At 48.6% G+C, this 12,851-nt stretch overlaps 2 protein-coding genes across 4 annotated transcripts in view; both read right to left on the reverse strand.

Moving 5' to 3' along the window:
- The window catches only part of NUP214 (nucleoporin 214kDa), a 127,063-nt gene extending 122,467 nt beyond the window's left edge, over positions 1-4,596 (reverse strand). For all 3 annotated transcript variants that reach the window (XM_011971143.1, XM_011971141.1, XM_011971142.1), the window contains exons 1-4: positions 4,414-4,596; positions 2,438-2,633; positions 1,675-1,826; positions 659-857 (exon numbers count right to left, since the gene is read on the reverse strand). In XM_011971143.1, the coding sequence (XP_011826533.1) occupies positions 659-857; positions 1,675-1,826; positions 2,438-2,633; positions 4,414-4,581 (715 nt within the window). In that variant the 5' untranslated portion in view covers positions 4,582-4,596. The remainder of the gene's footprint in view (positions 1-658; positions 858-1,674; positions 1,827-2,437; positions 2,634-4,413) is intronic.
- A 1,699-nt stretch (positions 4,597-6,295) lies between these two features.
- The window catches only part of AIF1L (allograft inflammatory factor 1-like), a 21,341-nt gene continuing 14,785 nt past the window's right edge, over positions 6,296-12,851 (reverse strand). Inside the window, exons 4-5 of the mRNA XM_011971144.1 lie at positions 11,491-11,653; positions 6,296-9,190 (exon numbers count right to left, since the gene is read on the reverse strand). Coding sequence (XP_011826534.1) covers positions 9,103-9,190; positions 11,491-11,653 — 251 coding nt within the window. The 3' untranslated portion in view covers positions 6,296-9,102. The remainder of the gene's footprint in view (positions 9,191-11,490; positions 11,654-12,851) is intronic.

Genomic DNA, 12,851 nt, shown 5'->3' on the forward strand with positions numbered 1-12,851 from the left:
AAAAAAAAAAAAAACAAATCATTCTCCTGCTCCCATTTAATATTTCAAATGCTTTTCCCCATGAAAGTACAAGTGACTTTCAGAGTACCACCATTACAGATCTAGAAACAATTATTCTCAAAAAACACTTCTAAATCAGCTGTACCAAAATATTTCTCCAGAACACCCAAGTACATTCAGGTTAAATTATGTATGCTGCTTAGCTTCAAGGACATTAACTATGGGTATAAAGAATACTCTCAGCCGGGCACAGTGACCCACACCTGTAATCCTAGTATATGTGGGTAGGGGAGGACAGATCACTTGAGGTCAGGAGTTTCAACATGTAGAAACCTTGTCTCTACAAAAAATACAAAAATAAGCTGGACAAGGTGTGCATGCCTATAATCTCAGCTATTTGGATGGCCGAGGCACGAGAAATGCTTGAATCCAGGAGGTAGAGGTTGTAGTGAGCTGAGATGATAACAATGTACTCCAGCCTGGGTGACAGAGTGAGACTGTCTCAAAAAAAAAAAAAAAAAGAACTCTTCCATCCTTAACCTCCCTCACCATGTTAAAAAACAAAACAAAACCAGCTATCCACTTTGACTTCTAGAAACCAATTCTTAGGTAGATGACCACGATTGTGTGTTACGGTGTGAAAGCCTTCATTACTCACCAGAGGTTACGGCTACAGTGGAAGGAAGAGTGGCACATACTTTCACTGTTTCTGTGACTTGCAGGACAGCAATACTGCCATCAGCCAGACAAACTGCCACCATGGAGGGGACCGTGGGGTTCCACTTCATATCAATCACCATGCCTCCTGCATCTTTCAAAAGCTTATGATAGGCAAATGGACGTTTTTGCTGTTTAGCCTTTTAAAACAAATACGCAAAAGTGAAATAAGTTAACAAATTAGTAAATGCACAAACATTTAATATTCAATGGAAATTACTGAACATACAAGTTATCTCAAATCAGTTTATTTTTCTCCATAACCATAAAAAAAGATTTGGCTTTATACATCAATCTATTTGCTATAGACAATTTCAACACAACTTTGAAAATGGCAGTCAATTATTCTAACATGCTTAGGGGGACTCTCAGCAGGGGAATGCACAATTGCAAAATAACCAATAAATAGCAGACACTAGATTAAAATCTTGGCTCTGCTTCTTAATAGTGCTGGGACCTCGGACAGTTAAACTCTGAGCCTGTTTCTCTACCTATAAAATGAAAATGACAGTACCTACTACAGAAGGCTGTGGTAGGCATGAACGAGGGACAAGGCACATAAAGCACTTAGCACAGAGTCTGACACACAGTCGGTATAAACACTCGCTATTATTATTATCATTCTTAAACTGCTTGAAATGGAAGAACATTGCATTATGAGGCGAAAGACCCAAAATGTAGGAACTTTTGACATTGTCTATTAATCTATGACTTTGGGCAAGTCACGTAAGCCTCCTGATAACAACTTAGAGCAGATGGTGTTATGAAAGAATTTCTTGAAGTCCCTTCTGTCTCAATGATCTATGATTCTATAATGAAGGATTTTTTTTTTTAACCCATATTTTAATCTAGAGAGAGACTTCAAGGGTTAACCTATGAAGCTTCCGAGTTATAGTTCAACACAAGGAAATCTGCTTAGGGTTCTCATGTTGACATCACAGTGTAACAGTAGCTTACCTCATTTGAGAATGTGCGAACATCAAAAAAAGCAATAATGGAACCATATTCACTGGACATCATGCACACAGAGAGTGTGAGGTTATCACAGCTCAAGGCCAGGTGATGGATCGGGAATTTCATAGGAACTAGTAAGCCTTGGACTTTATCAACTATAAAAACAAAAAAATATAAAGCAGAAAACAGTATGTTCTAAGCATAAAGCCACAACCTCTATCCAGTTCAATGTGAAAAAATTTCTGCATCTACATAAACACACATACACCCCAATACCTAGTTATACAGATAAATCTTTACTTTCTTAAGAGATATAATCATGCATTAAGTATCCCAGGAATTCTTCCTCATACTATCTGGGGAAACTAACTGTGGCTGTTGCCCTTGTTGAAAATATTTTTGCAACAATGCTCTAAATAGTACACATTGCCAATAGTTTGGATCGTACTGTTGTGCCAACTGAAAACCCATGCCAATAAAACCCTTCACCCAGAGAGCCAGAGCCCAAGTTCAACTGGGCAAGAATAAAAGCATGGCATAATGGTTAAGTTCTTCCCTCTTGAGCTGAGAAGAACAACTCATGTAAGGAAAAGTACAAAGGACCAAGGAGAAAACCTAGAAAGGCTTCCATTAATCTTCTTGGGAGTCAACCTTCAAACTGACAGCAGTGTTCATTTTAGTATTAGAATGACTTCTTGGGAAGGAAACACAAGAGCATGCCACCACACTCCTCTCTCTACTTTGCAACATAAACCAGGGAACTTACCTATTTTATTGGGATCATCTCCAGGTTTATTTTGAATAAGAAGATTTTTAGTAGGAAAAATCTGCAAGCCACTGGCCCCACCAGCAAAGACCAGACCATATTTGTTGGACACAGCAAGCAGACTTGAACGTTCCTTGGGCAATTCCTCAGGGGAGTCAAAGATTCTCACCTTCTTTAGCGCCCTAAACTGAAAATCCTGTTGTGAAGAATCAAAACAAGATCAATTCAATAAATAAAGAAATTAAAACAAGTTATATTCAGTAGACCCAATTTCAGTACAACAAAAATATATATTACTGAGAACACCGTCTGTCTCAGTTGTCTTTTTTTCTTTTTTGAGACGGAGTCTCGCTTTGTCGCCCAGGCTGGAGTGCAGTGGGCGATCTTGCTTCACTGTAACCTCTGCCTTCTAGGTTCAAGCAATTCTCCTGCCTCAGCCTCCCAAGTAGCTGGGACTACAGACGCCCACCACCATGCCCGGCTAATTTTTGTATTTTTAGTAGAGACAGGGTTTCATTATGTTGGCCAGGCTGGTCTCGAACTCCGGACCTCAAGTCATCCATCCGCCTCAGCCTCCCAAAGTGCAGGCTCACAGACGTGAGCCACTCCGCTCGGCCCTCAATGTTTTCTGACATGGAACACTTCACGAATTTGTGTGTCATCCATGTAAAGGGGCCATGCTAGTCTTCTCTGCATGATCCCAATTTTATATGTGCTGCCAAAGGGAGTCTGAGATTACCATCTTCTAAGTCTGTGATTCTATTAATAAACCCTTTTTTTCTTCTACCCCAGCATATCTGAGGAATATGACACAATCCCATTAGGTGGCTCACCACAGGTGGTGATTCTCAAAAAATAATCACTATTCTAGGCCGACACGGTGGCTCACACCTGTAATCCCAGCACTTTGGGAGCCAGAGGAGGGCAGATCACTTGAGGTCAGGAGTTCGAGACCAGCCTGGCCAACATGGTGAAACCCCGTCTCTACCAAAGAATATAAAAAATTAGTCAGGCGTGGTGGCAGGTGCCTGTAATCCCAGTTACTCGGGAGGCTGAGGCAGGCGAATCGATTGAGCCGGGGAGGTGGAGGTTGCAGCGAGCCGAGATCATGCCACTGCACTCCAGCTTGGGTGACAGAGCGAGACTATGTCTTTAAAAAAAAAAAAAAATCACTATTCTAAACATGGTATGTATTACTATGCCCCACATGCATGTTAGTGATTTACTGTTCACACAGATGACTAAAATCTTCCTGCCTCTTACTTCCTTTCACTATTTAAAACAGATGTAGGCCGTTTGCTGCACCCTCATTCTGTCGGAACACATACAAGAACTATTAAACACACCATCCTGAAGTTATCCCTGGGGGACTCCCACGTTGCCATCACTGGAAACACTTAGCCCTCCCTTTAGGTTCCTGGCTTGAGGCTGATACACCGATATCAAAACAGTCTTCCTAGTCCAGTCAACTAAAGGTTCTGCAGGATGGATGACCTCCCCTGACTCTACGTTAGGCAAGCCCGTACCGCCTTACAGAAGTACCGGGAGAGCAAAGGTCTTAAATGATGCTGGCTTTCAGCCCCGCTGTCAAATATGACTTTAGGGAAATCACTTTCCGAGCCTCGACTTACTCCTCTACGTTAATAACCACTTCGTAGGGCTGCTGCGATGACTACACAGCGACTGGCACACAATCAACGCTCCATAAACAGCAGTTATTGCCACTATTGTGACCGCCACATGAAACTAGCTAGGGTAACTCAAGAGACGTGCACGAGACCGGGATGGGACTTGGGAAACTGCATTCGGTGGGGCTATCACGCCAGCGGCGCGGCAGACGCGCAGCTGAGAGCGGTGAACGCGGTAGTCTGTTCAAGCAGGAGGCGGGACAGCCGGCACCGCGCTTCGCCTTTCAGCTGGGCTCCAAGGCAACGCCAGGACTAAAGAAGGGAGGGAGGCCCCAGTTAGTCTCTGACCTTCATCTCCCGCTCGGGAATCATGGCATCCATCTCGTCTCCCATCGCGCCGCCCTCGGTGTGTCGAAGCAGCCAACGCTGCCTCCCACGGCCTTGCCCACAGAACCTAGGCCGCTGGACTGCAAACTTCCTTCCCTCAGCGCCAGCGGCGCGCAGTTGATCTCGCATTTCCGGCGCGCGTTGGTGACGTCAAGCTTGGCCGGGGAAACCGCGGAACCTAAAGAAGCCGCGCGTTCTCCCGGCCGCCGCTCCCCATTGGCCAACTCGTGCTGAATAGGGGCGTGGCCGTGGGGCCCCGGCGCCTGCGCCCTGGATCGTCCTGGTGCCGCTCCCGCCTTCGCAGCCAGGGCGGGTTCGCTTAGTGTCAGTCTCTCTTCTTGGGTGGCCCACGCCTAAGCGAACTATGCTTCTTGTTCCTCTGACAACTTACAGTTCCTCTTAGATGTAGGTTGGCTATTAGTAGCTTCCGATTCAGATAAGTTAGGAACTTGACAGATGTTTTCGGTGGGCTACTTTAGAGAGAGGCTTTGGGCTATGCAAGGGGAGGAAGGGAGGTTCAGAAAAACCGGGTCCGGGGGTCGCCAGTGTGGAAGGTGGAAGGCTGGAAGGGGAGATTAAAGGGCACCGAAGACCAGCTTTGTTTGCTCCTATCAAAGTGATCATTTCCAGAGCAACAGCCATATGCACCTCTAGTTGCACGAGTTTGTACCACGTCCTTTGCAAAAACCTTCAGATGTGGGATCTCATGTAATCTTGAAGACTTCTAGTCATCCTAGGGGTTATTATTTAATTGATGAGGTAGGCCAGGTGCCGGTGGCTCACGCCTGTAATCCCAGCACTTGGGAGGCCGAGACAGGAGGATTGCTTGAGCCCAGGAGTTTGAGACCAGCCTGGGCAACATGGCGAGACCCCGTCTCTACAAAAAACAACAAAACAAAACCACAAAAATTAGCCAGCAGTGATGGCATGCGCATGTAGTCTCAGTACACTCAGGAGGCTGAGGTGGGAGGATTGCTTGAGCCCAGGAGGTCGAGGCTGCCGTAAGCTGTGATTGTACCACTGCACTCCAGCCTGAGTAACAGAGCCACACCCTGCCTCAAAAAATAAAAATGGGCTGGGCACGGTGGTTCAGGCCTGCACGCAGCACTCTGGCAGGCCGAGGTGGGTGGAATACCTGTCAGGAGCTGGAGACCAACCTGGCCAACATGGTGAAACCCCACCTCTACTAAAAATACAATTAGCCGGGCGTGGTGGTGGACGCCTGTGGTCCCAGCTACACAGGAGGCTGAGGCAGGAGAATGGCATGAACCCGAGAGGTGGAGGTTGCAGTGAGCTAAGATTGCGCCACTGCACTCCAGCCTGGGTGACAGAGTGAGACTGTCTCAGGGGAAAAAAAAAAAAAAAAAAAAAAAATATATATATATATGTATTGTTGAGGTAAGGGAAGCACAGGGGATGTTGAGAAATTTCTCCAGTGGCCGTCATCAGAAAGTGGTAGTGACAAGATTAGAACTGAGATTGTCTGGATAAGGCTGACTGATGATATTCCAGTCCTTCGTGCAATAAATTTCTGTAGTGAATTACAAATGCTCTAGGACAGAGGTTCTTAACTTGGACCTCATGGGTTGGCTCCAGTGGGGTCGGATCATGCCATTTACTGTTTGGCTTTCAGCAAGTTGCTTATCCAAGCCTGCTTTTCGGTTGGGAAACAAGGATGACATAATAGAACCTGTCTCTTGCAGGGAGGGAGGTAGGATAAATGAACTTCAGCTGTCTCAGACCAAATGCACAGGATGCGCTCATTTAATCTCTTACTGTATTAGCTTGTGCACAATTTGCTGAGCCCAGAACCATCCCCAAAATACACCGATCAAGACGTTGGTAAGTTTGTCTGGTTTATTTGCAATCTGTAGAGATGATATCCCACGCACACTCCCATGCACACGCACACACATACTTCATCCACCTGAATTTGCCCGACAAACTCTCCTCTGAGTCATAGGGACAAAGCCATACTTGGCAGTCCTCACGTTACTGGTTACATTAGATTTGGTCTTTCAGAAGGAAGATAGTTGAAGTCCCAAGAAGCTGAACCCTTAGCCAGAGAAGTAAGGGTCCTAGAACCAAGAGCCACAACCTGAAATACGTGCAGACCGCCCCCGCCCTCCTTCCAGGGACCCCTCTTGAGAGCCTCTCCTCCTAGGAGTTGAGTTCCAAGAAATGAAGGGACTGATAGGGTTTCCCAGGACACACGAGCCCCCACCCCCATTCAATGAGAAAACCCTCTCTTCCGCCATTTCCAGAAGCTGGGGCCAAACCTGCTTGCTCTCCTCCCTTAAGGAGACTTCCTGCAGTCTTGTGGAATTGTGGAACTTACTGAAATAAGCCTGATTGGTTCTGCCTTCCTCTCTGAGTGAGGAACAGGGACACTGAATATGATGGGTAGTCAAGGAAGGCTTTATCTTCCTCAAAGGTCCCAGCCTGTCCCAGAGAAGAGAGGCGGTGAGGACAGGCAGTTGCTAATCTAATGATCTTGGGGGGAAAAGAAAACGGGAGGGGAGGGGGTAGCAGTAGGATTTTCCATTTACAGGGAGGAATGTTTTGCTGGGGTTTAAACTTCAACTAGGCCTGTGTGCATTTGAAGCAGATCCTTGAGCTCAAGATCAGCCAGTCGTGGCCAAATAACCTCATTCCTGAACTGGTTGAAACCAGTGGGTTAACCCAACCTGGCCATTTCCTCATGCCTTACCTGCTTTCCTCCCTCAATCTGCTGTCAGAGGTGACTAAGGAGCCGCAGGGAACCCGCGTTGGTTCCAACCACCAAGAGCTCCCAGTCCTGTCCACTTAAGGTGTTGCAAAGGCTCTGCCAAGACCCTCACCCAGTCCTGGGCCCAGCTAGGCCCCCCCGGGACTGCAGGGAAGTCACCCCATACCTCCCCCTCCCTAACATTTATCTCATTGTCATTGTCTGGGTCTCACTTTCCTATTGGACTCTAAGTTCCATGAATCTGTCCATTTCATTATTGGATTCTTAACTGTTGGCCTACAGCAAGTGCTTAATAAATATGTTCAGTGAATAACTGTGTCTAAGTCCTGAGCAGGTAGGGTAAGAGACTTCAGAACACAGGTGGGGTTAAAGCTGAACTCCCTGATCAGCCAAGATGGGGCTGACTTTGACACCTTCCTGCATGAATTACAAGAGGCAGATTCAGAGGCCTGGTCTTTGCCCAAAGCCTGATGCTGACTTGGAGGCACGGGGGAGGGCGAATGCTGGACCAGGGTCTTCAGAGCAAGTGAAACCCTCTCCAAGTGTTGACCTAGGAGGTTGCCCCTTCCCAGCCCTTTTCCCTGTTCTCATAGCTAACTAGGCAGCCCACACTGGAGACGAGGTGTAGGCAGGGTCCCTGAACATCTGGGCCCCAGTCCAGGGCACCGCCCTCTGGAGATAAGCTTGACCTTGGGCAAGGCACTTAACCCTGTGGGGCACCAGTCTCCTCACCTGTGAAGTGAGAAGACTGGCCCAGCTACCCTCCAGGGTGCATTAGGTCTTTAAAATCCTGTGAGTCCATAAGAAAGGACACCAATGACCCCAGTCCAGTTCCCAAGCTCAAGGTTCTGAGAGGTCTGGGGAGAGATGAATTAGACGGTGGATACTGCACATGTCAGGACAACATGGGAGGACGTAAAGCTTATAATAGGAGGTCAATAAATATCTGGTGAATGAGTGAGTAAATGAATGAATGATGGGAGTAGGGTAGGAAGACAAATGAGGGAAGTAGAGTCACGTTTCAAGCAGATTGGGGTCAGAAAAGCAACCTTGTATTGCTCAGTCTTGGCTTACCAGTGCTATTGACTTTGCCGTGAGCATTTTACTCCTCATCCTCCCATCCTGGTCCCCTCAGTATCCTCCCTAAAAGGTGGAACGGCACTGAGCTGGCCTTTCCCCCCAAAACCCCTGGCCTCACTTCTACCTCCGAAGCCCTTTGCTGCCCCAGTAAGGGACAGTAGGGCTGCACGCTGCCTCTCAGCCGCCTGCAAAAGTGTGGCCAGAGAGCAAGACCAGAGGGTTCCTTCTGGTACCTTCTTGAAGGGCTCACATTGCCAAGCTCCTTTCCTTCCCACCTTCTGTCACATCATTAAGGATGAGAAGAGGTATGGAATGAGTGGGGATCAGCTGGGGCAGCTGGGCCATGAGTGGCTGTGTCCTGGGTGACCCCAGAGCCCTGGAACCAAGGCACTGTCCAAGGAAACCCAAAAGAGGCCCTGCAGCCTTGTCCCTACTCCAAGATCTTCTCAGAGTGGCCTGAGGTCCTCATCAGATCCAGGTCAGTGAGCCTGAACTTGGCTTGGAGACTTTCTAGAAGGATGGAGAGTGCCGGTTCCAAGAGTGGGGAACACAGGCTAGAAGCTTCCCTGCCACCTCTAGTTTTTGGTTTGACGTCAGCCCTTCTGCACAGGGAGTGGGGAAGGAGGGAAGAAGAGAGGGAGGGGACCCAAGGCTCAGGATTTCCTGACCCAGAGCCCCTTTAAGGCAGACAATTTGTGCTTTACAAAGACATCGATGAAAACACAAACAAACCGTCAATGACCAAACAAATGAGAGAGAGAGAGATCACAGTGTGTCAAGAAGGGCAGCAAGATGGGGAGGGAGGGGTGGGGTGGGAAGGCTGGGGAGTCCAGGCGGGGTCCTCAGGGCAGACTAGCGATGTCTCTCTCTGGAGGGGGGCCAACTGGCTTGGGGCTGCTCTCGTTGGCTTTCCCTTCAAACATCATGACGCTGGTTTGGAGATGGAGAAAATAAAAAAAAGAAAGAAAAACAAGATTAGGATCCCTCATCCAGGGAAAGATCATCCCAGCCTCATGTCAGCAGAGTCCTCCACAGAATTTCAATCTGTTCTCCGGTGGGATCCTTGCAGAAGCCCAAGACAGCAGCTCCAAGGAAGGGGCTGCTAGTCCCATTTTACAGAGGAGAAAATGGAGGCGCAAAGTGGTGATGTGACTCCTCAGAACCACACAGGCGGTCCAGGACGGAGGGTGGGTGCGACTCCAGGCTTCTGACATCTAGGCCATGCCCTTCCCTTAACCACACTGCCTGGAGGAGGCTGAGCCAGGCTGGGCCATGCCACTGCGCAAAGATCTTCAAAAACCTGCCCACTGCTCTGAGAGTGGTGTCTGAGGAGTAGAGGGTAGGGGCTCAGAGTATACCCTCCAGGGCAACCGCCTGGATTCAAATGCCAACGCTGCTATTTCCCAGCTGGGTGGTTCAAGCAAGACACTTAACCTCTCTGATCCTTGGCGTTTCTCCCTGGAAGTGGGGGTGCTAGAAGATCTGGCCAGATTGGACCGTGGGCTCATGGGCCAGCTACTTAGTCTCCTTGGGCCTCAACAAGCTCCTTTGTAAAACGAGACAGGTATATTTTACATTCGTACTTTTAAAAAGGTGAATCTTATTTCATAAAAGCCAAGTGAGTGTTATTTTCTGTTTTCTTTTTTTTTGTTTTTGAGACTGAGTTTCACTCTTGTCGCCCAGGCTGGAGTGCAATGGTGTGATCTCTGCTCACTGCAACCTCCGCCTCCTAGGTTCAGGAGATTCTCCTGCCTCAGCCTCCCGAGTAGCTGGGATTACAGGCGTAAGCCACCACACCCAGCTAATTTTTGTATTTTCAGTAGAGACGGGGTTTCACCATGTTGGCCAGGCTGGTCTCGAACTCCTGACCTCACGTGATCCACCTGCCTCAGCCTCCCAAAGTGTTGGGATCAAAGGCGTGAGAAACCACGCACGGCAGAGTGTTATTTTCAGCTGTGACAAACGACGATGAGACTGTGCAGGATAACGCTCTTTGTTGGGGCCACATCCTCAGTGTGCTACCATGTAGTAGGTGTTTGCTATCAGCCACACACTAGGCTGGACTCTTCATAAGTGTCATTTCATTAGCCCTCGGGACATCACAGAAGACATGATTATCACCCTATTTTATAGACAAAGAAACTGAGACTTGTAGACCTAAGGTAACTCGCCCAGGGTCATTTTGGTAGCAAGTAATAGCATCAAGATGCAAACCCTACCTCCCTTTGGGGACAATTTTTGACTCTATTTTATGCTTACAACAACCCTGTGGGGGTAGTGGAGGTGCTTTACCAATGGGGAAACTGCCAGGCGTGCTGGCTCACACCTGTAATCCTGGCACTTTGGGAGACCAAGGCGGGGCTGATCACTTGAAGTCAGGAGTTTGAGACCAATCTGGCCAACATGGTGAAACCCCATTTCTACTAAAAATACAAAAATTAGTTGGGTGTGGTGGAGCACACCTGTAATCTCAGACACTCGGGAGGCTGAGGCGGAAGAATCGCTTGAGCCCAGGAGGCGGAGGTTGCAGTGAGCTGAGATCATGTCACTGTACTCCAGCCTGGGTGACAGAGTGAGATCTAAAAAAAAAAAAAAAAAAGGAAGCTGAGACTCGGAAAGTTTCGACAGATTTATCACCATTATCACCATCACTACCACCACCATCATCATCATCATCACAGTTGCCACTTACTGAGTGCTGATTCTGTCTGACTCTGCTACAACCTAATTTCCCCTGCAGGGTTCATATTAATATGACCATTTGGGCCGGCCGTGGTGGCTCACACCTATAATCCTAACATTTTGGGAGGCTGAGGCCGGCAGATCACCTGAGGTCAGGGGTTCGAGACCAGCCTGGCCAACATGGCAAAACCCTGTCTCTACTAAAAATACAAAAACTAGCCAAGAATAGTGGTGCATGCCTGTAATCTCAGCTACTAGGAAGGCTGAGGCAGAAGAATAGCTTCAACCCAGGAGGCAGAGGTTGCAGTGAGCCAAGATCACACCACTGCACTCCAACCTGGGCGATAGAGTGAGACTCCATCTCAAAAAAAAAAAAAAAAATTGACAGATAAGGAAATAAGGATCAGGGAAAGTAAGTACCTTGGTCCAGCAGGTCACATAATGAGTCACCTACTAGCTGGGGAATGGCTGGGGTGCCCAAAGCCACGGGCCTCTCTGCACAGAATGATTTTACCTTCAGAGGTCCCGGGGAAGGATGAGGTACTCACAGCTTGAGGACAGCCGACCGTTTCCCCAGCATCATGTTCACAAAGTCTCGGTAGGAGATGGTGTCACTGACCCCTCCTGTCACCTCCGAGATCATCTTCTTCATCTCCAGGTGGGTCTTGGGGACACCAAGCTTCTCCATCATCCTCTTTAAAGACATCAGGTCTGCCAGAAGAAAAGCATATCTGTTAAGTGGAGATGGGCCTCTGGGGCTTAGCGGGGAAGCGGGGAAAGCTCCACCAGGTACCCCATGCCTAGAAGCTTGGCGTCTGCACTCCTCCTTAGGGAGGAGGAGCCCATCACACCCTCCCTGCTCTCTTCGGAGGCAGTATAGACTAGTGGTTAGCGACCTGGGCCTCTAGAGTCAGACGGACTTACACTGGAATCGAGCTCTGCTATTCCTGTCTCTGGGATCTGGGGCACACTACTTAACCTCTCTGAACCCCTGCTCCCACCAATGGTGGAACAGGTGGATGGCATCATTCAGGGATAGCCGTGAGGGAAGCACGGGCCCAGAGCACTTTCTTCACACCGTGACTGTAGGCTCTGCTATTTCCTGCAGTTAGGGCGGGCCGGGTGCCCACTCTTCTGCTGCCTGGGGAGTTATGCACAGTGTGGCAGGGTCAGGGAGTCAGGCATTGAAAGTCACTCTGCTGGGTGCTGAGTGGCAGGTGGCTTCTCCCCACATGCCACTCCTGTCCTGCTGTCCTAGGGCTCCGCCCCAGCTGGAAGGGAGAGGACGCCAAAAATATCCCACAGAGCAGGAAAACCAACAAAAGAACAAAATTCAAGAAAAACAAGGGAGGCCCCAGAATGTCACTCCAGTCCAAGGCGGTGCTGTCTCTGACCGCCCAGCTCCCACCAAAATCTGAGGCAATTTCCTTTGGATTGTTCTTCAGTGAACAATGGGTCAGCAAAGGATGGCAGAAGAGGGCTGTGGCTGGGGCCGTGGGCCGTGGTGCAGCCAACGCTCCTCCTGGCAGGGCGGGCGGGACTGGGGCCAGGCCCAAAGGTGCCAGGATGTCCAGGCATTCAGAGAGATCCGGGCAGCCTTCTCCAGGAAAGGGGAAAAGGGGCTGCACATGCACCGTCAGACTCTGAAGTTGGCAGGACCTTTCTCGGGCAGTTCGGCGAGATGCTTCAAAAGCCTTTGACCCAGTGTCCCCTTCCTGAGATTTCCTCTACAGAAATAACCAGGGAGGTGAACATGCACTCATGTACAAAGAGGTTCTTTACAAGATTATCAATAATAGTTAAAATTGGAAGGCATCCAAATGGTCCACACAAAGGCATCGGCTAAACAAATTAGAATCCATTCCTACAATGCAGCCATTAACTATATTTCAAAAGAAAAATCAGCTGG

The sequence above is a fragment of the Mandrillus leucophaeus genome, unplaced genomic scaffold (genome assembly GCF_000951045.1).
Source record: "Mandrillus leucophaeus isolate KB7577 unplaced genomic scaffold, Mleu.le_1.0 Scaffold99, whole genome shotgun sequence".
NCBI classification, from domain to species: domain Eukaryota; kingdom Metazoa; phylum Chordata; class Mammalia; order Primates; family Cercopithecidae; genus Mandrillus; species Mandrillus leucophaeus.